Raw genomic sequence first — 25,542 nt, forward strand, 5'->3', positions numbered from 1 at the left:
TATGTGATTCAGTCTAACAAGGTCATGTGTTTGTTATCCCCTCTGATTTTCTATGCTTCTTGAATCTGAGTCCAATGGCTGACTGGTAATTGCGTTAGTTTCTATATAACGATTTTGACCATGAGTTTTGCGCTTTGTTTTGACTACCGATTTTATGAGCTGTAAAGCATTTTCAGTGGTTCAAGATTTCTGTATTAAGCTGTGAGTAATTATACAGTTAAGTGCTCTGTCTGCATTTTTCACTTCTGAGTGGATCATTCGTGGGGGGTTTGTGTTTAGTGCTGATTAGCAAATGTTAGCATGCACGTGCTTCCTGGTAAAGATTAGGAAATTGCATGAATTATATGTTTACAATTCTCAGACAATCACTCATAATTTTCCATTGGATCCAGGCTGTCTTTGTTTACCTAACCCAGCAGGTCAGCGGTTCTGAAAATACCAAACTAGTGAATGGGAAGCAGACTGAGCAATATGGCTCTCATTTTTACACAAGATGCATTATTTAGAATAAAAGAAAAACACAGGTGGTCAGATTCAGTGAGAATTGTTTATGGGGCTAAATGCAGCCATCAAGCCGGGCTGGGAAGTCTGATTGGAAATAAAGTCAGATCCTTTCCCAGATAACTATCAAGATGAGTACTTACTGTATTTAACATGGATTTATGACTTATTATTGATGGTACACTTTGTTTTGTCAAAATAAATCCTAGACTGAAAATGTACCCTTTCATCTGTTATTGCGAAAAACTACTAAGAAACATAATCATCTTGATGATGCTTACAGATATCCCAAACCATGATTCTGACCAATTTGGCCTAATGACACTTGCAACATTTTTTATTTTTTAACAAGCAATGGGAGCACTTACTGTTACAAAAATACCTCTTCTCATGTTTTGCAGATTTGCAAAATTTGGCTCGTGTTGATGAGTGATGTGAAGAGTTGTGTCGTCGCTGTACATGCCCCAGGTTGGATGTGCGGCAGCAAGGGACACACACTAAGAGAACAGTGTGTGTTGCTCTCTCTCTGCATCTATCTATCTCTATCTCTTACGATCTCTCTCTGTGCTTGTGTTAGGCATGACGTGGTCACAGGGATCGAGTGCTGCGTAGCGCTTTGGTGAGGTCATCAGATGTGGCTAACAGCACCACATGACACTGTTTTCTCTTTTTCATTCTGCACAGTCCCTCTGAACCTCTGCTGTCATTTTTGGACAATAGGTTTGGAGACGTGTGTATGGAGCTCCATACATGTGTGTGTGTCCTGCCTGTGAGGTCAATTAAAGGACAATGTTACTTGATAATGTGCGTCACTTCGATCTAGTGTCGGTATGATGGATTTAGCGTGACACTTACACATGTCCTTAAGTGTTTAATTGTGTATGCGTGTATCCCTCTCCGAAGACACCAGCAGCTTCATCTCCCCTTCCTCATCTCCTTCCTCACCTTTATACACTTTCTTCTTCCCCTCCATTTACCTCTTTCACTACTTCCCCTGCATGCTCCTCCTCTTCTCCTTTCATCTTTTATTGTCTTCCACTGTTCTTTCTCCTTCATTGTGCATCGCTGCCCTGCAGGCATCCCTTTAGTGTTGGCTGGCATGCTGGTTAGTTTTTTGCTCCACTGTTATATAACTACATTTAGCATGTTTGAGTCACGCGTTGGGCCATAGGTCGTGCTCTGAAATGACAGATTACATTAATGTGTACCCCAAGGCTCACCATCCACCCGTAGTGAATGTGCTATACACAGTTTCTTTTTAGGGTTGTGTGTGTGTGTGTGTGTGTGTGTGTGTGTGTGTGTGTGTGTGTGTGTGTGTGTTTTGAGATTGCCTCGCATGAGTGAAGCACACGTGTCCGTCTGTGCCTCATGACCATCTGCAACGTCGGGTGCAAATGTAGGCTACACGTTTGGTATATGAGTATGTAACTAAAAGAAAATGAGAGGCTGTGTGAGTGTGTTTGCGCTTGTTTTTATGTGTGCATACATGGTCATGCGAGAGGAATCTGCTAGGATACCCTTTTGTGTGTGTGTGTGTGTGTGTGTGTGTGTGTGTGTGTGTGTGTGTGTGTGTGCGTGTGTGTGTGTGTGTGCGTGTGTGTGTGTGTGTGTGTGTGTGTGTGTGTGTGTGTGTGTGTGTGTGTGTGTGTGTGTGTGTGTGTGTGTGTGTGTGTGTGTGTGTGTGCGTGTGTGTGTGTGTGTGGTAGGAGTGTCTGGCTGTATCTCACCAGCAGGTTGAGATGATGGAGAGGGCAGGTGGTGAAAGGTATGAGTGAGGGAGGCCCTCTCAGTCCGTTCTCTCTTGCATCAGTTTGTCTGAATTATGTCCTTTACGAGCTCAAACATCTTCATTTACTGGAAGTGGCAGTGAACCGTGTCTTCTTGCACCAGGAAACACAAGGAAGGTTTACTCATTGGAATAATATCTGGTTGCAAAATACTGGTGCTTTGCAATAGTGTCAAAAGTTTGAATTGATACTTGTATTGTTTTATTCAAATATTTCAATAGATGAAATAAATATCAGTGTCACTTATTGTATATGCATCCAAAATTCAGTAACTCCACATCCGGATTAAATTCACCCAAAATGTTGATTACGTTTAAGTACGCCGCTACCGTAGCTATTCTAATCCTCCTAACCCACAATATTCTTCTTAGCCCAAGCAAGTTTTGTTTGCCAATACATTACCAAGATGTTTCCTGTGAAAACTAAAGTTAATTTCTGTGTTGCTGAAAGACAATAAGGAAAACCGTATTCTTTAGATATACAAACTGTTGTAACATCATATGAATAAACCTTAGCATAATGCCATAGGTCATTTTCAGGTTTTTATAAGCCAAGGCCACTGTTTTTATTCTGAGGCCAGAGCAGCACAGACCTGGGGCAGAAGGTGTGTGTGTGGCCATTATGGGGTTGCCATTTGGCTCCATCCAAAAAAAGTAAAATAACCTTTTCAGTAACACCTCTTGACTAACATTGCTACATGTTTGCATGAACACATGGACTACATTTGTCTGTGTGCGGAACATGTGTGTGTTATGCATATGAGTGCGAGTCAACAAATGCATAAGAATATGTTGTGATGTGTTTGTTTGACCCCGACCCTATGATTAACAGCAGCACAAAACGAGCTCAAGACAGCAAGAAGAGCCAGCGGCCTAAAGAGACATGTCTATTTTTAAAACCGCACTTTTGTCACAGCACCAACATCCAGCTTCCCATATGGATTCAGCATCAAAAGGCTCACTTAGAACTGATGTGGTTTTGTGATTTAGCACCTTTTAAAAGGATGTAGATTTTGGTCGCTGTGTGCATATGGTTTGTGTTCTTGCTCAAATATAAAAGGAGGCAACTGATACAATTATAAAATAAATTAGACCACACACCATCAGTTGGTGGTGTGAGCCCTTCTTAATAAACAAGCTTATGAATTAAAGATGTACAAAGAAATATGGTCAACATTGTGGCTATGGCATAATATCATTAAGATAACATTTTGACTTGCACAGTAAAAAAGGCATTTCCACCTAAAAAGACCCACACATTTGAATAAACCTAATGGGAATAGATGGCTTAATCACACTGATCTAGAATTAGTCAGAGGGCCTCACTGAGGATAAATCTACTCACATTTACTCGCAGTTACACTTGAATATCCCTAATCTGCCTCCTCTGCTCTGCCTCTCCTCATTCTCTATTACGGATGCCAGAAAGGGCCTCAGGACGGCATGGGAGTTAGAGCTTTGTGTGTGCGTGTGTTTCTTGTTTGTTTTTGTAAATACGCCTGTATCACTTTGGATCCTCCACCCTTTGACTATTTATGCTCATATTCTATTTTTGTATTATAAAATGTATAACCACATGAAGGTTTCATGTCTTCCAAGCTGTGAAACACAAACACGAATACAAAAGTCTGGCCACTAAGTAGTAAAGAGTAAAGGTTCCCAGTATCAGAGCAGGTCAGATAGAGAGAGGTATTTGTCATCACTGCATGCCTGAAGAAACACAAGGTCATATCATTGCTTTATCCAAGCACATGCCTCACCCAAGAAAGATTTTTCTAATGGGCCGAATGCCTCTGCGTGTTTCTGTCGTCGGTATTTGTTTGCATGCTGATTGTTGCTATAGCTAGTGTTTTGTAAATCTTGAAGATATGAGTTGCAGAGGGATGTTCCTTGTAAGAAAGAGGAAGAGGAAATGGGACTTTCAGCTGTGCCTTCTCTCACTCACACAAAAAACAAAGATGAGTGTGTGTGAGATTATGTTGTATTATCATGGATGTTTTTCACCAAGGCGACAGTTTGCTAAGTGCCCCCTGACCTCGTCCGACTGCAAGTTAGCTGTCGAAGTCAAGCATGGCGTGTCTACTTGCTGATGTAAATATAAAATGATTAAAAAGAATAACGTGGTGTTCACACACCGTCAGCAATGTGATCCATAAGACATCTGACTTCTAGTCATTTCCTACAGAACTGAAGCTAACATCTGTTTAATATTATAAACCATTTTATGAGAAGCACAATCATAGACTGATTCTAGAATTGAGATGACTCTTCATCAGTTGTTTGGGCAATTGCTTAATGTTGGTTTCTACTGTCGTAATAGAGTGGTGATGAGGACATGGTAGGAGTGTGTTTTGTTGGTATAGTGCAGGAGGTCTTGGTGGACTGCCGGAGATTTTTTTCTGTAATAGTCGACTGAGTTTATTTTCAGATTAGGACCTTGGGTCAAATGTCGAAGGATCTATTTCAAAGACACAATACCGCTTCAGTGTTGGGGGGGTGTGCCTATCTGTGCTGTGAGTGCGTCAGGGGGAGACTCGCTCCAGTATCAAGGGAATAATAGAAAACATTGAAGAAGTGAGAAAATAAGTGAAAAGTGTCAGCTTGTGTGAACCTGGGATAAAAGACTGCATCATGTGTGTGTAGGAGAGAAGAAGAGGGAGGAAGAAAGCGACTCCATATGACGAGCACATGGCTGCACACGTCTGCTCCGTTCACTTGTTATCCCGACAGACTGAAGACATTAAAAACTTTGGAGGAAGTAAGAGCAAGGGAGGAAAAGGGGGGAGGAGAGAGGGAGGGTTGAAAGAAGGGGACAGGGTGACTAAGTGAGGAGAAAGGGGAAGTCTTCATGAAGAAAAAAAGGGGAAGGGAAGGAAGAGAGGAGAGAAAAAGGAGAGGTTACATGTGGCCATTTGAGGTAGCCGTTGAGTTATGGAGCGAGACAGAATAGCCGGTAAGTCGGGGCTTTTTCAAACTTATTAAATGCTTTACTGCTGAGAAGGCTTTCTTCAGGAGAGACTTTCTTTGACTCTTTTCTTTGTTACAATGCAGAGGAAGCAGCATTTTTTTAGCAGTGGCAGCAGTCAGCTAGAAGCCACCCTGCTTGTGTTTGTTTTACTTGGCCAGTTGAGGTTGTCTGCCTGTGTGTCTCCATGTCAACTTCACCCCTCTGATATATTCCTCCTATTTGTTGCCTGAGCTATAAACTGACCTTCTAGACATTTCTTCTGTCAATCTCGTTGAATGGGCAGCCACAGCTGACCTAACTGTAAAGTGCACTCACTATTTCTGAACAGTTCTCCTATGCAGAGTAACAGTGAGCAAACCTCATGTGATGGGCTGTCAAATATGACTTCCCGGATTCATGAAACGTAATCTTCCAAAGCAAAGTGGCTGCTGTACTGTAATTGGCAGCCTAGGGTTCTGATACTGACTTACAGCTGACCCACATACACACTACGACCCGACAATAGATGGACAGAGTTAAATCTTCCTGCCATCATCACATGATTGGATTTTAAACTGAGGCGTCCAGTTGTCAGATTAATTCTGACTGACACAGATGGTTTATTTTAAGTTGCGGGGAGTGGAAGCAGAGCTCATATGTCAGCTAATATGGGTTTGTTTTTGACAGGCAGCAGACTCTTTTGAGGAATGTTTAGCATGCATTAGAGTCTCTATACTGTCTAGCATCTGTGGTGTTATACCTCTGTCCTACAGCAGCTTCTGGCATAACTTTTGGTCAACAGAGATCCTTCTTGTTTCCTTTAATCAGTTATTCTTTATTGATTTGAATTGTTCAGAGCTAATGAAGATTCAGTTGAACTTCTGCTCTGTGTTTAGTCTGCACTGAGCGGACTAATCTGGCATCTTTCAGTGATTAAGGCTGGACATCAAGCTGAGCGACACTCTGCAAATTAGCCTTTAATTCGACCGTTAATAAGGTGGCTGAGTTCGGTGAGCCGTGTGATGCATACAGACACAACGCGCAACCATTTTTATTACCACTTGGTGGCAGTGTTGCTGTGTCATTTTGTCCTCCTCAGTGCAGCCACCATTTCTCTCTGAAGTTGGATGTGGATGATTCATATTTTGCAGATGGAGGGATTGTTTTTATGGGAGACGGAGGAATTTAGTAATAGACTGACTCCCTTGGGGGCGGGAAGTTTGGTGGAGAGGTGGTGGAGCATTATGTCAGGCACCCTCCTCACTCCTCTCAGTTGAGGAAGTCCTGCAAGGGCTGAGCTACTTCCTGGTTTGCAACCTGTGTTGTGTTGTTCTATATGGACGTGTTGCCTTGACAGCAGCCCTTGACCCCTCCCCCACCAACACCTGACAAATGTACATTTTATTCAAGATAACAATATGAGCTTAGACTGTTCTGCATGTACGGCATTTTCAACCTCTTGGTGCATCTGCAATGACTCCATCTTGACCCTTTTGCTTTTCTTTTCCAAGCCTGTTTAGGATTAAATTAATACGCTCAGTATGACATGTCATCTGCCAGGACTGTCATGTATACGGTCACCACATTTGACAATTGCTAGTTGGTGTTTCACTGCCGGGAAAATAAAAATAAAAACAGAATTAGGTCTGGAAAAGGAAAATGTTTTGTTGTGTTGCTTTATGTTCTGCCAGTTAACAGGAAAAAAGTATTTCTCTTGTCTGTTGAGATGACACTAATTGCAATATTTGTTTGGCCTGTTTAGCATCAAACTGACAACAATGAAAGCAGAGATTCAGTAGTTTGAGTTGAAGATTACAAGGAAGACCACCGTCTTAGATACACTTCCTTAGAGAAATAATATGATTAAACACATTTTTCAACATAGTGTTCAAGACTCAGACCTCTACCATTTTTGTTTTTACATCTGTCCTGATAATGAATTAAAGACCAGCTCTTTTCTTCCTCTTGATCTTTCTGGCCAGAATACATTTAATTAAATAAGCTATACTCCTAAAGGGAAGCGCGTTATGGTCAATGTTCCTTTTAAATCGTCTTTTATTTCAATGGCACTTTAATGTCTTTCCCTCACTTTGCTTGTGAATTTGTGGTTTTAAAAAGGCTGAATAATCCCCCCAGAACCCTGAATGCCCTCACCCTGAAACGCACATGCACAGATCCCCACCCACTTCTAGCACCAAACACACATGAACCTGGAGTTAAAGGAACTCAAGGAAATCACCCAGCTCACCATGTTCCATAAAATAAGTGTACAGGATATCCTCGATGAGTGAACGCCCCGCAGTCCTCCTCCCTCTATCTCACCTCATATTGTTTCTCAGATTAGTATTTAGTAATGATAAGTGAGGGAGAACAATAAAACACAGAACAGGGAGTTCAGGAAACTGAGTGGGAAGCCCCACCTTCAGTCTGCCTCATGGAGGACTTCTGACAGGTGAAATTATTCAACGTGATGGAAACATATGGTCAAGACAGGGGTGATGAAACAGAAACAGATTCTCAGTGAAAGCTCATTCAGGCGATTGTTTACAGGCAGATGCTTTTGTGAACAGCAAGGTGCAGAGGAAGTCAGTTAGTGTCAAAATGAAACGAAAAGTGTTGCTTCTCATGTCACAAGATACATTTCTGTCCATAATTGAAGTTTTATTATCTTATCTAAACTTTTGATAAATACATTTTTGGTACACATTGACATATTTCAATTGGAAAAGATGCCCTATTTTGACAGGGTAAGATGCATTATGAATAAAGATGATGTTAAATGCATGCATATGACTCACCATATTTAAAAGACGTATATCTTTTTAGCTTGAAGTACAATTTTTTTTTGCTGATGGACGTTCATGTGATAGAGGCGTTTGCTTGTACCAAGATATCACAGACTCTACAGACCCCTGATACAAAATATATTTAGGCTCAGTATGAACATCCACAGCGAGTTTTAAAACCACAGTATCAATATTAATGTCATTGTATATTGCTTGTATTTTCCTTCATACCGTCTTTGGATTTGTGCAACAGTTTCACTACCTTGTTTAATTGCAACATTTGCAGTAATAGCATGTTATTTAGGCTCTGCTACCCTCAGTGAGTTTATTCCGCTGAATTGTAATTTTGCCTTCTTCTAGGACGGATGATCATCTATAAAAGGTGTCATTTAGATAAACACTAAAACCACATACATGAGCATATTTGGGCAAACATAAGTAAGACTAAAATAGAGACTTTGGTTTTGCAGCTTCCAGCCAATAAATGTTTGTGGTTGTACTGAAATCCTGTTTGTGTTAAACTGACTAAGCAACAAAGTCTAGAATATGAGATACATGCTAATCTCTCAGTATACCAAAACCTGCTAATTTGTGGCTATACATATTCTGACAAACATTATTCCTTCTTTACAAGGCCTCAACAAATGTTGTATTAATGAATAGCATTGCAGTTACAAAATAAACAAAGATTAAGCTCTTTATGCCTCAAGCATACATAAAATGTGTAAAGAAGGTCGGCCCATCTTCACCATTACAAAAACAATAAACAAACTGAAAACAACCTCCTTGGTGGAGTGCCACAAAGATTTATTCAACATGAATTACAAGACCTAGCTAATGAAAACATAAAATGACTTGGGATTAAACACTCTCACACCTATAATTGTTGCTATTAACTAGGTACAAACAAGCACAACTCCTATTCTCCTATTATGTGCAAATGCCTCTGTGTTTACAGTGCTATTTCAGGGGCACCGAGACACAAACACACTCGCAGTCAAGTAACCACATGTGCACATGCATGCATAGGCACATATTCACATAATGTTACTCACAGCGCACACAAACACACGCTTCTCCAGATGTTGTTTTGGAGCGTTCCCGGATTCTGTCGCTCAGATTTGCCTCGCAGCCTGCCCAGAGTGTGTATCCATGTTTAGATAAATACACACGGGCTGGGGGAGGTGTGTGTTTCTCACACCGTGTGTTTTGGTTTAATTGAATACTACAGAGGCTTGTGGCATATGGTTTACAGTGCAGCCCACTTGGGCCTGCAAAGGCTCTGAGGGGCCACACATTTTGTTGCATATAGTACAGTTATATATAATGTCTAGTGTATAGGTCTACCATGTAAGCATACAATGGTACCCTAATTCACATGCACATGCACATACAGATGCATTTTCACATGCTCGTTGAAGGGCACTATATCCATAAACATGCATGCTCACACAAACACATTGACTCTACATGCCCACACAGCTGTCAGGATGTATGATGCATATAATGTGCACCCTTACAACATGGACCCAAAGCTTAGTGGCACTTCATATGACAACACGCGCCTCAGTGGACAATCAACCTACCCAGTAAAGTTATATGATTGATGGATTAAGGATGGAGTAAATGCCAATTGTATGCACCACTGTGTGTGCCATACTCTGTTCTGTATCCTAAAACACCTTTGCAGCAGTTGTATGAAATAACCAGACTGCATCATAAACACAATGTTATTCTGTGTTAGCATTGACCTCTCAGGTGTCAGGGTTAGGGGCCACTGGGTGGGCTTGGCATCTTATTAATGCCCCTTAGAATGGGGCTTTTCATTCAAAAGGGATTTTCCTGAATACTCATAGGCTATAAAAGTGCCAGGCACTGATGCTGTACCGTGTTGCGTTCACCCAGGGTGAAACATTTGATTTCACGAGTGGATATTTGATGTGAAAGTGGAAATGCCAGCTTCCTTTGGCCCTTGCTGTAGCTTTAGGTTTCCTTTGAGTGCCAATTAAAGTCCAGCTTCTACAATCACTGCTGTGACCTTAACCATTATTGTGGACATTTTAAAACTGACCTAAAATCAAAGAAAATGTATCAGAAATCTTAGTTGCAGACACGTCTGGCTCCAAACAGGAAGTTGTGAATAGCAGTTCACTCATGACTAATCAGCAATCACCGTGATAACATCACCTCTTTGTTTCTGTGGGAGTTTCATTGATAGGAAATACTCCAACAAGTCCCCTAGTGGATGCAGTTGAATACATGTAAAGCTGACTTTGATATTTCATCACATTTATTAACACCTTTCAACACCCCCCAAAGAACAGTCTCTAAATTGGCCACAGCAGCTTCAAGGACAAGAAGTGCAACCATACCCACCACATCAAAAGCTGGCTTGTCGTCGGCATGGCCCCCAAAAAAAGTGCAGCGGTGCTGGATTACCTGGTCAGCTGTGTCCACCAAGCTCAAATTCCCATCGTCTTCCTGATAATTCAGTGTCACAGAGGGCGGGTTGCTGCACGAATCCCCCTCTGATTGCCCTGAGCCGTCATATATCCCTGATGTCAACTTTCTCCAGGAAGTCTCTTAAGTTTTCTGTCACTGGAAAGCAGCTCCTACTGCAGTGGCTGCACTTTAATCAACATGTCAGACACTTTTTAGTGCTTGTTTACTCGGAACTCAAGCCTTAAACTGTAAAACTGTAGTCCCTAGCTGTGACAGAGGGAAACTGGCCTCCCTTATGGAGCTGTAACAACAATCTTGTCTGATTGCAGGTTACCTTTGTTAAATTGACTGTGTGACATATTGTCCACTTTCACTGTCAGAGCTGCTCAAGGCTGAATCAGGAAATCAGACCTGAGAACCACTTTGGTCAAAAAGGGTCATGTGGAATGACGGTGTTTGTTGTCTGCGTGAATGCCTGCGCGTGCACGTTTGTTGGTGTGGGGGGCAGGGGAAACGCACACATACACAGGACATGAGTAAGAAGGGGGAGTGCGTTTTTAAGCTGCAGGGAGGGGAGGAGAAGGGAGGAGGCTTGCCTTGCTGCACTCTGAAGTCTGAATCCAGCGATATAGAGAAGTTAGTTGGAAGTCAGAGAAAATAAGTTGCTCTTTTAAGAAAGTTCTGGCTTTGGATTTTTTTAATCCCATTGACTCTATTTGGAATTTTGGAAAGTTGGGAGGAAAAGTGTGACGTTTCATGCTTGAAAACATGTCAGATTCTGGAGTCAATCCACACTTGGAGGGAATTATTTCAGATTTTGAAGGTTTGTCATTTCTCTTCTGCTTTCTTTTCACTTTGAATGTGATGACAGTTTGTGGTAAGCAGCAACATCTGTCAGAAGTATGATGCTTATGAATAGTATTCAACATCTTTGTGTGTATTTGTATTTGTGTATTTGTTGCATAGTACTGCACATGTGTTTGCATCTGCTTGTTACTGTGTGTAAAAAAGGGTGGTGAGCACAGCCAAGTCCCTGTAGCCTATGGTCTGTTATTGATTATACCAAAGTTATGTCAATAATAGAAACAAACACAGCACTGACACCACACATCCAACACCGGAAAGCCTTCACCTGAAAGCACTGAGACGGAGACAGTGCAAACCTCAACACTAAGAGCTAACATCTGTCTCACCTCCTCATACTCCATTCACAACATTGTCTTTCCTTTGTTTGCTAGAATAGTGTGGAGCTGGAAATAATTCTTTGTCCACCTCTTCCTCTACCATTCTGTCTGTCTTCCTTCCCCACTTATTTCCTGTTCCTCCTCCGGTCGGACTGCATCCTCCAGCTGGTCTTTGGCCTGATGCTCACTGTGTGATGTAATGGACTGATGCTGAGAGCAGTTTCAATCCTCATTGGTACCATGATTATCAGAGTCTTTAAAACATATTTCTAGCAGTGTACTATCAGTTCAGTTAGCACAACTATTTTTTAAATAACTTGTTTTTACATTGATGACATTGATTCATTTAATAATCTGCTTTCAATTTCTATAAATAGATCTGCATGGCTTAATTCTCTGACATTGGACTCAAGTTTGGAAAATCTGTCTTGGTTTTTAAATACTACAAAACTGTGTGTCATCTCGTGTCTGCATGTTTTGTTTAAGACTGTACCCTCTCATTTGATTATGATAATCATAAATCATATGATTTATTATTATTATTATTAATATGAAGACTTTTTTTTTTGTTGAATATACAAATATTACCATGAATGTGGATAAATACTGTATTATAACAATACGGTATTCTGTTTTTCACATTTGTTATTTTTAATTTTTTAATCTGTTCGAAATAAAGACTGAAAAAAAATAATAATCAGACAGCAGTTTTAATAGGTGAAGTATTTCCTTAATTGGGTTTAGTGTCAATTCTGCACAGTGGGTTCACAAAGATTAACTCTGTGTTGATGTGGTTACTGATATAGTCTGGTTTGACCTTGTTAACGTCATTATAAAAATGTCACCTTCATTTAATTTATGTGAAATGGTACACTTGACTTACTATTCCAGTATTAATTGTTTACTAATACTGTGAATTATCTATTGAATTAATCAATCAATCAATCAATGTTTATTTATATAGCCCAATATCACAAATATTAAATTTGTCTCAGTGGTCTTCACAGTGTGTACAGAATATCAGTATGACAATATGACACCCTCTATCCTTAGACCCTCACATCGTACAAGGAAAAACTTCCTTTTGAAATGTCTTATCCTCCTCTGAACTATTGCCGCGCCTATCCCTATGATCGTCCAGCAGTGTGGAACAACTGTAGCCATTTTTGCCTTCAGTCTTAGTCACAGAACACTTTTCACAGTTTTCACAGTTTCAAGCATACCACAACATTTACTGGTTTATTTTTAACTTGGAAAATGGCATTTTTTTATCACGATTATAATATTGAATACAGTAATAATAACTCGGTGTGGGCCATATGCTGGCAGACCATTTTTGTCTTAATCGGATATTACAGGTGGATGGAGTTCATGTTACTGGTTTATTCAAAGAGACGTTAAAGGCAATAAAGCCAAATGAGGTGAGAGCTAGGTCAATGCCAGGTTCATCTCTGTACTGTTGAGCTTTAGTAATGCATTACCAAATATAGTATTCAGTACGACAGAAAGCACCTGCTGTAACCACTACCTAATAGTGACCACCATAATGTACCCCAACAGTACATTATACTGGTCATCATGAACCAGTCTAGTGTTTCCATGCAGGACAGAAACGGCTATAGAGAGATGTTCATGGCAAACACTTGACTGAGTAAATCCTTATTTGATCCCAGATCATTATGTTTTCCAGTACTTTGCACTGCACTGAACCTCACACTGAGGAGGGAAAAGGCACAGAGAGGGAATGGCGACGTAATTGCTGAGCACATTAAAGATGTAATAATGTGACTTGGATGACCTTGTGTGTGTTTCTGACTATTATGGAAAAAGGAAGATAGAAATCACCATAACAACTACGTACTGAAACAATATTAGGATTTTCTAAAAGATAGAAAATGTCTCTGCTGAATCTAAACGTATGAGTCACCAGAAAATAAGCCCAGAATAAACCCATATTTGTATATCCACAAAGATTTTGTAGAGTCGTACATTAGCTCGTCTTTTGTCCGCCAATCTAAACTGAGTTTTGAGTCCAATCCAAGGTATTTAGTACTGTTTATCTGCCCAGAGGTGGCATGTTGATGCTCCAGTGTGGCACGTGGATACAGAGAGGAAATGAACATTGAAATGGAGAGCTTGCATGTGGGTGGTACAATGTGTGTGTTATACAGTTGGTTTGATTGGATAATATGTGTAAAAACCGGTAAAAACAACACTTTCCTTACAGGTCTCTCCGGAACTGTTTGTTCTAAAATGTCAATTAAATCAGAAAAAGCCTGTGAGTCCATGCTTATATATTACTATGCCAAGTGAAAGTTGTTTTTCTACAGATGATTTGCTTAATCTTATGTTAGTCTATCTGTTCCTGCATTTTGTCACTCCCAACCTACGTACCTTTTAGTCGCTTTGTAAAGCATTTTGTCACTCCCAACCTGCGTACCTTGTAGTCGCTTTGTAACGCACTGGGTGTTCCCGTGCAAGCTTTCAACATGCAGGCATAGACACTTCAACAAGGGGTTAATGTACTTCAGTTAAGTTTGTTACATTGCTACTTGGTTAGGTTAAGGAAACCAAACAACTTGGTAAGGTTAAAGAAAGGATCATGGTTTGGGTTAAAATAGGTATGTTTGGGACGTTACTAAGGTCATGTTTATAAGTTAAGTATGTTGTGACGTAACGTATAATTTGGACGTAAGTTTAGGCAGTTCCACACAAATATGCTCGGCCTGAATATTGTTAATATCTGCTGTGAGGTCACTGAGCTCTGATTAATCAAATGTTTAATACTTTCTGCATCAGTCACACAATCTTTTCTCCACACTTTTTATCAGAACTGTGTTGAACTCGAGACACTGAGTTCACAGGTGTTAAAATGGAATGCAGCCACTGTGTTTATTCCTTGCCGGTCACTGATGTAAATCAATCTGTTCATGAAGTGGATAGTTAACCAGTGCTTGATCAAAGGAAGAGAGCAAGGCTTTACCTGTCAAAGGTTGAGGCTTAGAGGGCCTGAAGCTAAGCAACGGGCCAGCTATTCAACAGCTGCCTGACCGACTTTGTCAGCATGCGTGTGCGCGTGCACACATCTTCAGCCAGGGGTGAAATTGCCTCTTGGTTCTGATTACGATTCATATCCTCCTTTTAAACAGCTGGCACTTTAACATTACTGCAGAAAAATGAAGATTTTGACCCAAGACCTGCACTAAATTACCTCTTCTATCACACGTCTTCCATCTTTACAAGACACCTCTTACTCTCACAGAATTCCTCTGTGCCGGACACAGGGTGTCGGCCAGACCACTAGAGAACCACGCAGTAAATCTGACACAGTGAGCTGTACTGCTGCTGGTCAGCATTAGTGAACCCAACACCATCAGTGGATAGCAAAAGGAAGTATGCGTTTGACAGCGTAGTATTAAGATTTTGTCCGACCAAGCAAAAAAACGTAGTGTGAAATTGTATCGTTGGTTGTTTGGCCTTGTCTTGTCAAATAGTTTTACTGATTTTACCACATGGACATGCTACTGATGTCAGATAAACTCCACAGTGCATAAACTGGTTTTATATAACCCGTATTTTACAGATTAAGTTGACACAGTAACTGTCTTGATCACTTGACTTATTGCCTGAGGCTTGAATTACGAGACCGATGAGTGGTTCAAGGCTGTGTGCAGTACAGGACATTTTATGAATTAATATACTGGTTCAGAAGGTTTGTTGTTACTATTCTGCATTACTGTATTTTATGTGCAGGGTTCTTATTCAAACTATTACAAATGTACAAGGTTTTCTTAACAATTGAATTAGTTGTGTTAACAGCTGCAAAGTATAGCGAGGTTAATTCATTTAATTTGAGAGACGCCTTTATCTTTTTGACTTTCTCTTTTTTGTTTTTGTTAAAGTGATAAACTATCATATGTTCTGACATGCTGCTGTTGATGCAAAGTCGACACTTTGTACATCTGTTTCACATTTAAAGCTTCCAGCAGTTCAGGGGCACGTCACTTTCCTGTGACGCTTTTATTGTGATACATCCAAAGGAAGTGAAGGAAGAAATGACTAGCAGCTTAACATCAGAATGAATTAATCAGTGAACAGAATATGACTATGCTGGTCATTCTAAAGATCAATTAGGATTAAACATATTGCAATCAAATAGTGTAGTATAAATAAGCTTTTAATTTTACATTTTCAAAATGTTCTGTGCCCAGGGGCGGACTGGGACTACAAATCCGCCCGGGACTCTCGACCGGCCCACTTCGGTACCAGCCCACCTCGGTACCGCAAGTAAATACCGCTAGTAAATTGTCGATGGGGGGGGGGGGTTCTAGTGACTTATCCGACCGGCCCACATCGTCCGACCGGCCCACTTCAGTTTCGGCCCATAGTTATTCGTCCCGAACGTCCCAATGGCCAGTCCGCCACTGTCTGAGCCTCATTTTCCACGGTTAACATTATTGATGCTTTCCACCCTCAAAAACTCGATATACTCAGAGTCAAACCTGAAATATCTGTTATACTCCTGAGATTTGTTGGCTGCTGTCAGTACAAACTCATATCAGTGATAGAGAAAACAATAAGTAAAAACTTTGTCACGAGCTGCTAACTTTCTCACCATGCAACCTCTTGGCTCAGGTCAGGTCTCTTTTTGCTCTTCTCCCTCCTCTCTTTTTGTTTGTTTGACTCCCTCTAACTCTTGACTATCTCCTATTAGTGCATCTGGCCTGAGATGATACTGAATATTTGTGTTGATTTGTTGGGATGTCCTTGAGAAAAAGGTGATGACACAGTTGATAGAGAGGCAGTCAGCCTAACACCTGGGCCGTATTAGGACAAATGACCATGAACCGCAGTGAGAATACAGCTGCCACCATCTTTTGTTTTTGTTATGCCAAATAATCCTTTACTATATTGTCTGTGCTGCATTATCTTCCCACATGAGACAGCATGAGATACCGGACACTGGGCGGGCGGTGATAGGTAGTGGTGGGACGCTGGGAGACGAGACTCCTGGCTCCTGTTAATGAGGTTCCTCTGAGGTGGACTCGACCTCGTGTTTCCAGCTCATAGTCTGGGAATGCTCTTTCACTGGGAACAATACTTCTTCATCCATCTGTCAGTCCCACACTCCTTACTTTACCTTCCTAAAGCTTTGCGATCCTATACTCACTATATTCATGCAGAGAATATCCTGGATGAAAGTAAAACCATATATTTCCCCTTTTGCGTTGAGCAAGAAAAGACCCAGGAGTCTGTGGGATCCTTAGAAACTTTGGAGTTGAGTGATCATCTGAGTGAGAGATGCCCTAAATGCCTTTTGCCATTTTCTATATTCCCAGACAACATTAAAGCACATAGGGATTTAAATTAATCCCTGCTCTTAAATCATGTTCACTTCACTGCACAGTCTCTAAATAAAAACAAACGGCCCGAGAGGAAAGCACTCAAGTCCTCTGCTTTGGTCCCCTGCTTGTGGGCATATAATCACAAAGCACCCTAGAACAGAAATACTAATCTAAGATCACTGAACAGGTCATTGGCTGAACAACGTCTCAGTTCTCCTCTCTTATTTGGACAAAACTTGGGAATATTTATCCTGATATCCCTTTCCTTTGTGTAGCATTAGCCCTTTCAAAATATAACCAAAGTCTACAGCAAGTGTCAAGAGTTGTTAGATTGTGCACGCTCTCCGGAAAGTGTTGGAGCTCCTAGAAGAGCTTAGTTTGGGTGACTCGCTCATTACACAATACAGTCTTAAAGGGTGCATCACAACCATTCAGCTTCTTATGAAAACTGCGGTCCACTTTTGGCAGATCAGCTTATTCTCTGGCCAGAGTTGAAAGTAGCCACAGCCTTGGACTCCCTCTCACCAATCATAAAACACAAGAGTGAAGAAAGTTGCACTAAGGACACACTCCACTGGCAATATTGGTTTGGAGACTAACTTATAAATTGCAATTTTGCTGAATATCATTCTTTACTGGTTAAATCTTTCAGATGATGAATTTTAAAGCTGTTGCCTTACTGGTTAATTAACTCTGGTCTCATCAGAACTTCAGCACAGGAAATAAGCACATAAAGCTAGCCTTACAGCCTTAATAACAGTCTCCTATAGTGCCACATATGAAAGATACTCAAGCGTTAAGGGCTAGATAAAGGGTGCACAGGGAATAGTGGCGGAGATTTGTCACACAAATCACCTTAAACTCCAAGACGTGAGTGTAGATCCGTTTATTCCCATGGCAAACAAGAATGTCCTTGGTGTGTCCGACTAACACGAAAACAGAATAATACTTTGGCTCTGGCCTGACTTTTTTCTTTTTTTTTTGTCAGAGGTAAATTGTATCAAATGTCCACCATGTTGGAATGACGCAGTTTATAGCCGTAAATTAGATTAGCGCTGCTGGCTGATATGTGTGTGGAGACGGCTTTGATGTGATTTTGTTAAGCCTTGCATCCCCTGACAGTTTAGGCTTTACAGAGAGCGCTGTGGGGCTGGGGCACCGTCCCCTCCCTGTGGGTGTAGTCGCTTAAAAATAAACACGTATACATTCCTGTAACACACACTTTCTTGTTTTTTTACAAGCACTTTGAACAAAACTACATATAGTTACATAAAGACACGTGCACACGCAGATACACCACAAGCCACAAGCAGATCAAATAATCAGCGCTGCGTTTTGGATTGCAGGAAACGGGAGATGTTCTTTAGGGTGTGCGTGAGCGGCCTGGTCTTACTAGTGTGTCATTATGATACCAGCTCCTGGCCATTGGCTTGGCACAACAACTCCACGATTGGAGTCAAATTAAAGTTGACTTTGAGCCAGTGCATTCTTCCCAGGGGGTGATCCCATCCCGCAGTGTCTTCGTCTTGGACAGCTATTTTCTCACGTCACAACTAACCAAGGGGAAGGATGTGCCTCTGCGCTCATGTTGCTCATAAATAGGGAGTCTTGGGACTTTTTGCCTAAATGCTTGGAAGGCAGCTATGCTTGGCTGAATGCGTGCATTATAATATGTCGTGAAGCACTTCAAATGGCTCCGTGTCAACCCTCACATTTTATTTAGTTGTGCACCCACCGCACACAAAGCCTCGAAGTCATGACTTAATGACACAAAAATCTAATTAAACATGTAATACAGTACAGTTAAAACATGCTGCCTGTGATCAGAATGCAATGGAATTGGATGAGTATGGCTTACTGGCTGTGGCCTGCTGTTTCCTTTGTGTTGCCACCCAAAACAGCTTCTACAGCTACCCCACCCTCAAACCTCAGGCCACTTTACTACTTGGAAACTGATCATAATGTGTTTTAGATTAATTTATTTTTAACAATTCACATTGTGTAATGCTCAGTTAATTGGTATGACCTTTTGTTGAATCTTTTGTGAGATTGTTCCCACGTCTATAAAAGCAATCTTAACCCATACATTATTTACAGTATAGATGAAGGGTGAGCTGGTTCACAGAGTCATAGTGCTTTCAATATATTTCTCCTGTTTTACTCAGTGGTGGATTTTAGTCATTCATTTCATTTCAAACCTTTATTTAACCAGATTGACCCCTTGAGATCATAGATCTCTTTTTCAAGGGAGACCTGCAGCTAATAGGTTCCACATGAAACATAAAACAACATAAAACATAAAGGACATCATACAACATATTTACAGGCTACATTTACATACTTATCGACATTTACAAATACCCATAGTTTCAAAGAGCATTTCATTAGACTAGTTTTAAAAACATGCAGAGGAATGAGATTGCTCATTTTCAATTTTAGCTGTAGACTGTTCCAAGCAAGTGGAGCTGCGCACATAAAAGATGTCTTACCTAAGACAGTCCTTGCTCTTGGCACATCTAACAATACTACATCATGCGATCTCAGACAATAGCTGCTTGCAACTCTCTGTGTTATTAGAGAGCAGATATAATACGGGAGTTTACCCAACAAAGCTTTATAAATAAACGTGTACCAGTGACTGAGCCTCCGTACAGTAAGTGATGGCAAACCTGCCTTGGCATACAGGGTACAGTGATGTGTAAGTGCTTTACAATTTGTGACAAATCTCAGTGCGCTGTGATAGGTGGCATCTAACTTGTCCAGGCAATGGGCAGGTGCATTCATATACAACAAATCACCATAGTCCAGCACAGTTAAAAAGGTCACAGTGACTAGCCTTTTCCTGGCTTCAAGCGAGAAACAGGACTTGTTTCTGAAAAAGAAACCTAGCCTAACCCTCAACTTTTTAAGCAGGTTATTGACCTGAAGTTAAAAGTGAGACAATCATCAAGCCAGATATGCAGGTATTTGTAACAGGTAACCACTTCAATTTGTATTCCTTGCGTAGTTACAATATCCAAAGCAGTCTCTGGTGTCTTTTTAGCTTTTGAAAAGAGAATTACCTTGGTTTTATCAACATTTAAAAGAAGCTTTAGTTCAGAGAGCTGAGTCTGAATAATGTTAAAAACAGCCTGTAATGTAACAACAGCCTTAATGGAGGGACCTACAATACATCACGGTATCGTCCGCATAAAAATGTAAGGTTGCTCCATTAATATTGACATTTTCTACTACACTACCTTTATTCAACAACCTTTAACCTATGTGGCAGTACTTTATTAAATCACAGCTATGTTTAGTAACAGACACAGTTATTAGTATTGGCTATTACTTTTTCGATTAATGAGTCCATCATTCAAAAACGAAACCAAGATATTCAATTAAAATTAAAAATGGAGAGAAGCAGAAACTTGCCGGAGAATCAAGAAGGAGAGGATATTTGGTGTTACTGTTTTCAAAACTAGTTGCATGATAAATAGCTTACTTACATAGTTGATGCACACTTATTGTCTTTTAACTCATCAGTAAATCAACTAATAGTGTCAGCAGTCAAATTACCCTTTAAGTTAATGTGTGTTGTGTTTGTCCATCAAATCCAGCTCTGAAGAGGTCCTTTGAGGTGGAGGATGTGGACACTTCCTCTCACTTGTCCCCTGGCTCCCGTCGAACCACCAGCTCCCCTCACCGTAACGCCATGTCTCCCACCAGCATCTACTACCGTGACCTGGGCACTCCCCCCCCCGCCCCGGCAACCACCACCAACAACAACAACCTCAACTTTACCCAACCCCGCTCCATCATGGGTGGAGGAGGCCCCAAGACCCCCGAGCCGGTGTCTCGCCGATCCGAACTCTCCATCGACATCTCCTCTTCCTCCAGCAAGCAGGTGGATAACATCACCAGCCCTTCTTCCACACGCTTTGCAACCAACAGCGCCCTGAAGCGCCCTGAAGTCCTGGGCCACACCAAGACCCCAGAGATGAGCCAGAAGAGGGAGGTCACTTTCGCTAAGACGCCTACTGATTCTCCAGTGATACGCCGCAATGAAGGCAACAATAACAACAATGGCATCAGCAGGGCCCCTGAGCAGAATCACGCTCGCAAGTTTGAGCCTCCTAATCCCGGAGATTTCCGTAAACCTGAAATCAGCATCACCAGGGCTCCTCCAGAAAACAACGGCCACCACCAACCAGTGCACCACCCTCACCACCCCAACCCTCATCACAACACCATCGTCACCACTTTCCGCTGCTCCTCGCCTAGTCATGGACGAAAATCCCCAAACACTGACAGTAAGTTTGTTTAATCATAGCACCTTTAAGAGCAACACATTTAAATACGTCAACTCAATACTGGCTGACCTTCAATGTTTTTTATATTCTCACCTTACTTCACTGATGCAGAAGTGAAGTTAAGAGAGATGTTACAGACACTTATGTCCACCAAGTGAAAAAGCCATGGCAAAATGCATCCAACCAACAAATAATGGAAAATCTGAGTAACATAAGGTCTCAAAAAAGGCTAAAATTGTTATATATTTCCATTTCCTTGTTCTTGGGACTGAATTAGCTGTGGTTTGTAGAATGCTAGCGGAAAGACTACTAATAGTTTTAATGTGTTGATTCTTCTTTGTTAACACATAATATATGTTGGGTCTCATATAGAGTCTAATGATGTTGTTGGAGTGTTGTGTAAAAGGTTAATCAGAGACTGACTATTATAGCCTAGCAGTGCTTTGGTGCAGATTTAGCTCAACATCCTGTGTGATTGCTTTAGCACAGACATACCAGTTTGGAGAGACACTGTCATCAGTGGAAAAGAGATAAAAGTAGTTGAAATAGGCTATCTTAAAGTCAAATAAAACCAAATGACACCTAATTATGTGTGAAGGAAAGGGAAACTTTTCCCTCTTGGGTTTAAGTTATTTTACATTCAAACCCCACTGGATAAAAACAGTCTAATTTTCCAGATTACATTTCATTGGGGCCCTGATTCGTTTGGGTTTTTTCTTCTGACTTCATAACTTCCTGCTCCTTCTCCACACACACTGAGGCAGCAGAATAATGCCAGTATCGGATCTCTCAATGAGAAACAAGTCAGTAACAGGAGCAGCTTTTTCATTAGTCTGATGTCTGCATGTGATCGTGTCGGCCTGTCTGTCAGGAGAAACAGCAGACTGTGGGTCTGTATTTGTGGTAATCCATGTCTGTTAATGCAGTATTGGAGCCGACTTGGTTTTATATTGTGATGAAAGTCAGCAGCACAGGCATATGGTAGTCAGATAGTACAGTTAGTAGTGCTTCAGTTAGAATATGCCATAAAGAAGGATGAATATCATACAATGTACACTCTATACAGATATGTAATATATATGTAACATTTTAGGACATTGTATGAAACTTGCAAAAACTGACACAGGAACAAATTGGTAACACATCCAAAACATTGACATACTGTATCATCACCTTTTAGGATATGATAAACTTGTTAGCAAACAGTTGCATATATTGATAGATAAGCAGCAACAATATCATTTGTTTTAAAGGTTAATGTGTTTTGCTCCTTGCAAATCATTTGTAATATTCTTTATTTTTTGGCTCTGTTTGTGTGCTCTACCAATTCCAGAGGGTAAATATTCGTTTCATTTAGATACAGCTAAATTATCCATTTTGTGGACTATCTAGTTTGTAAATCTGCTGTGCCGTGTACAGTTTATCTTAAGAGCTTTTTCACTCAACACATGTGCTTGCTGCATCCTTGAGAGCGGTGAGAGCGAACCAGAAAACAGTTGAGCTGACGTAAATAAAGTAATAAAGCTCCAGAAAGCAGAGGGGAGCTAATTGGATTAATCAGATAACCCAAATCACTTCCTTCCTGACCTTCACTTTATAATTTGCTCTTGATTAATTATAATGATGGTGCTTTTTTGTTGATTTTGTGTTAAATATTCCTAGTTTTACTGGCTGTGTTTAAAAAAGTTTCTGTTTCAAATGACTACATTTGAGTCTGTTTCTGTGCTGAGAGTTTGACATGCTTCTCTTGTAGATTATGGGGGTGGTCTACATGTATTTGTCCACAGAGAGAGGCACTAATGAGGTCTAAATGGAGGGTGACCTGCCTGAAGGGCCCACCCTGCTTTACTTTACACATTATCAAGAGAGCTAAACACACACAAAATAACTCACACACTTATAAAAGTACTGCTGTCACATATTATGATAAAATGTACTTGTTTCTATAAACTATAAACCCTTTGGCCAAAGTCATATCAAAAACAGAAATACACATTGTTTATTTGCCCATGTTTGTTTATTTGGTCCAGTTGTAAGTGCTTTCAATTGGTTTTTAGAGCTATTTTGAAATGTGTCCACCTAGAAGAGCTTTTGTCAACCCGAAAGCAAAGTTTATTATGCATAGTTTTATTATTTTGCCTATGGCTGTCAACTGTGTCTTTGGGACTTTATTAGATAAGCTGACTTCCTGCCATTTCAGTTTGTCCTCGAGGAAATGACATCACACATCATTTGGCTCACAAACACACACGCAAAAGCACACCGAGTATCCTCTGCTTCCTTCCGTGTTCTGTCAGTGTGATTGTTTCCCCCGCTGCGTGACCTCACTGCAGTGCACTTCCTCTCTCAGGGGGTCATGTGATCCAGTCAGCTTCCCAGCAAATATCCCTGTGTGCTTTGATCAAAGCATCAGAGAGTGAGACACACTTTGTTTAATGCAAAAGGTCAGCATGAAAGGTGTTTAGGACACAAAACACACATAATGTAGAGTGTACTGCAGTTGTTGGAAGATCACTGAAGATCAAATATGTAATTATTTGTGTCTTTACAAAGTAAGGGAAGCTCAACCACAAAAATATCCACAAAGACATGTATGTGCTCGATCCTGGTCCCCGTGATTATTTGTTGGCTACTTTCTTCTTTTGGGAACTAAATGTATTGGGTTTTGTACCGTAAAACAGTGTACTGTTGACAAAACATATATTTCAAGACGTAACTTTGGACTCTTAGAAAGTGTGGATGGCATTTTTAGCTATTTTATTACCGTAAAGTTTCAACAACAAAAAAAGGGTGGGCACCCCAAAAGAAAAATCTATTAATTGATTAAATGATTTGCCAGACTAATCGGCAATGAACATAATCTTACATCACAGTCCTACAGTTTATCAAACCCTTTAATCTAATGGATGGTCCACTAACCTGGTAGGTACTATATTGTAAATAGTATGTTATAGGACAATTGTTTTGACAATATTGGCCAAAGTATTTTGGTTGAGATACCAAGGATTTAGAATATGTTCTTGAAAATGAGCCAAAGCCAATGAGTCTCAGGTTGAAAAAACAATTAATTGCATACATTTTCTTTTAGTAAACACTGAAAACGGGTCCCACAGACTCAAACAGCACACAAGGGTTAAAGGTAAGCATATAGTAATGTTAAAATGTGCTAAATATATACACTGCCTTCAAAAACAAAAACAAAAAAAACAAAAAAGAGGAGTAAAAGTAGCTCACGACTTGTTTTATTTTTTGAAAGTAGCTCTCATCCTAAAAAAGGTTGGAGAGCCCTGATTTAGATGTATGTATTATTTGTAATAGTTGTCTATATGTATTTGCAGAGACATGTGTATACAAATATTACCACTTGGTATAATGTGAAGACTAAAGAGTATAATATTATACAATATAAGTGCTTCAAGTGCAGGATCCAGAATCGGTGTCATGACATCGAATCATTGTGATGAGTGATGGTAGATGTTCCAAAGGAGAATGAGAAAGAGAACCTCGCCATCAGGTTAACTGCAGGCCACAGACACCAGAGTCCCTGTGATTAGGGTCTGGTCTGCTCCGCTGCGTTCAGACAGACGGGGACGCATATCTCGACAGCAGGGTCTGCTGCGCATCAATCCATCAAACACAGCACAGAGAACTCTATCTAACATCTGAGTGTAGGCCACCTGTGGTCCAAAATGAAACATTTTTTATCACGTTTCAGAGCTGCTTTGACATTTGAGGAACTTTGTTTAACCTACAGACTTTGTTATGGTCTTCATATGAAACCTAGTCACTTTAGGACAATGATTAGTACAGGGCTGCAACAACCTTCATTATTGATAAATCTCATAATTATTATCTTTTCTTTTTTAATTGTCAGTAAACAATGAAAATGTTGTCATAATTTCAAACAGGTCAAGGTGACATATTCAAAATTGTTGTTTTATTCAAACAATCAAGCTGCAACCAGTGAATGATTGACATTTTTTCGATTTAAAAACATATTAAAACGATCAATGGTTCCTCAAAATAATTGGCAATTTTTTTGTTATTGATTTAATAATTAACTGAATGGATTCACACAACAATGGGCACTTTTTTTTTTACATCGTTTCAACAAATGCTTGCTGTAAGTAGATCTACAATAGCTCGACTATAAATAGTAAAGCTATCACTGGGAAGAGATTGGTAGGTTATCATTAGGGTCACATCAGTGACCTCATCTAACGATTCCTTTGAGTTATTTTATTGGGATATTTAAAGTT

General features: G+C 40.4%; 1 protein-coding gene across 3 annotated transcripts in view; it reads left to right on the plus strand.

Moving 5' to 3' along the window:
* The window catches only part of sept9b (septin 9b), an 80,921-nt gene that overhangs the window by 6,258 nt on the left and 49,121 nt on the right, over window positions 1–25,542 (plus strand). The window contains exons 1-2 of one of the 3 annotated variants that reach the window (XM_034203358.1): window positions 5,185–5,240; window positions 20,591–21,283. In XM_034203358.1, the coding sequence (XP_034059249.1) occupies window positions 5,219–5,240; window positions 20,591–21,283 (715 nt within the window). In that variant the 5' untranslated portion in view covers window positions 5,185–5,218. Of the gene's footprint in view, window positions 1–5,184; window positions 5,241–11,146; window positions 11,286–20,590; window positions 21,284–25,542 lie in introns of those variants that run through there. The other 2 variants (XM_034203357.1, XM_034203359.1) reach the window with 2 other exon arrangements.

Source organism: Gymnodraco acuticeps, unplaced genomic scaffold, assembly GCF_902827175.1.
Source record: "Gymnodraco acuticeps unplaced genomic scaffold, fGymAcu1.1, whole genome shotgun sequence".
NCBI lineage: Eukaryota > Metazoa > Chordata > Actinopteri > Perciformes > Bathydraconidae > Gymnodraco > Gymnodraco acuticeps.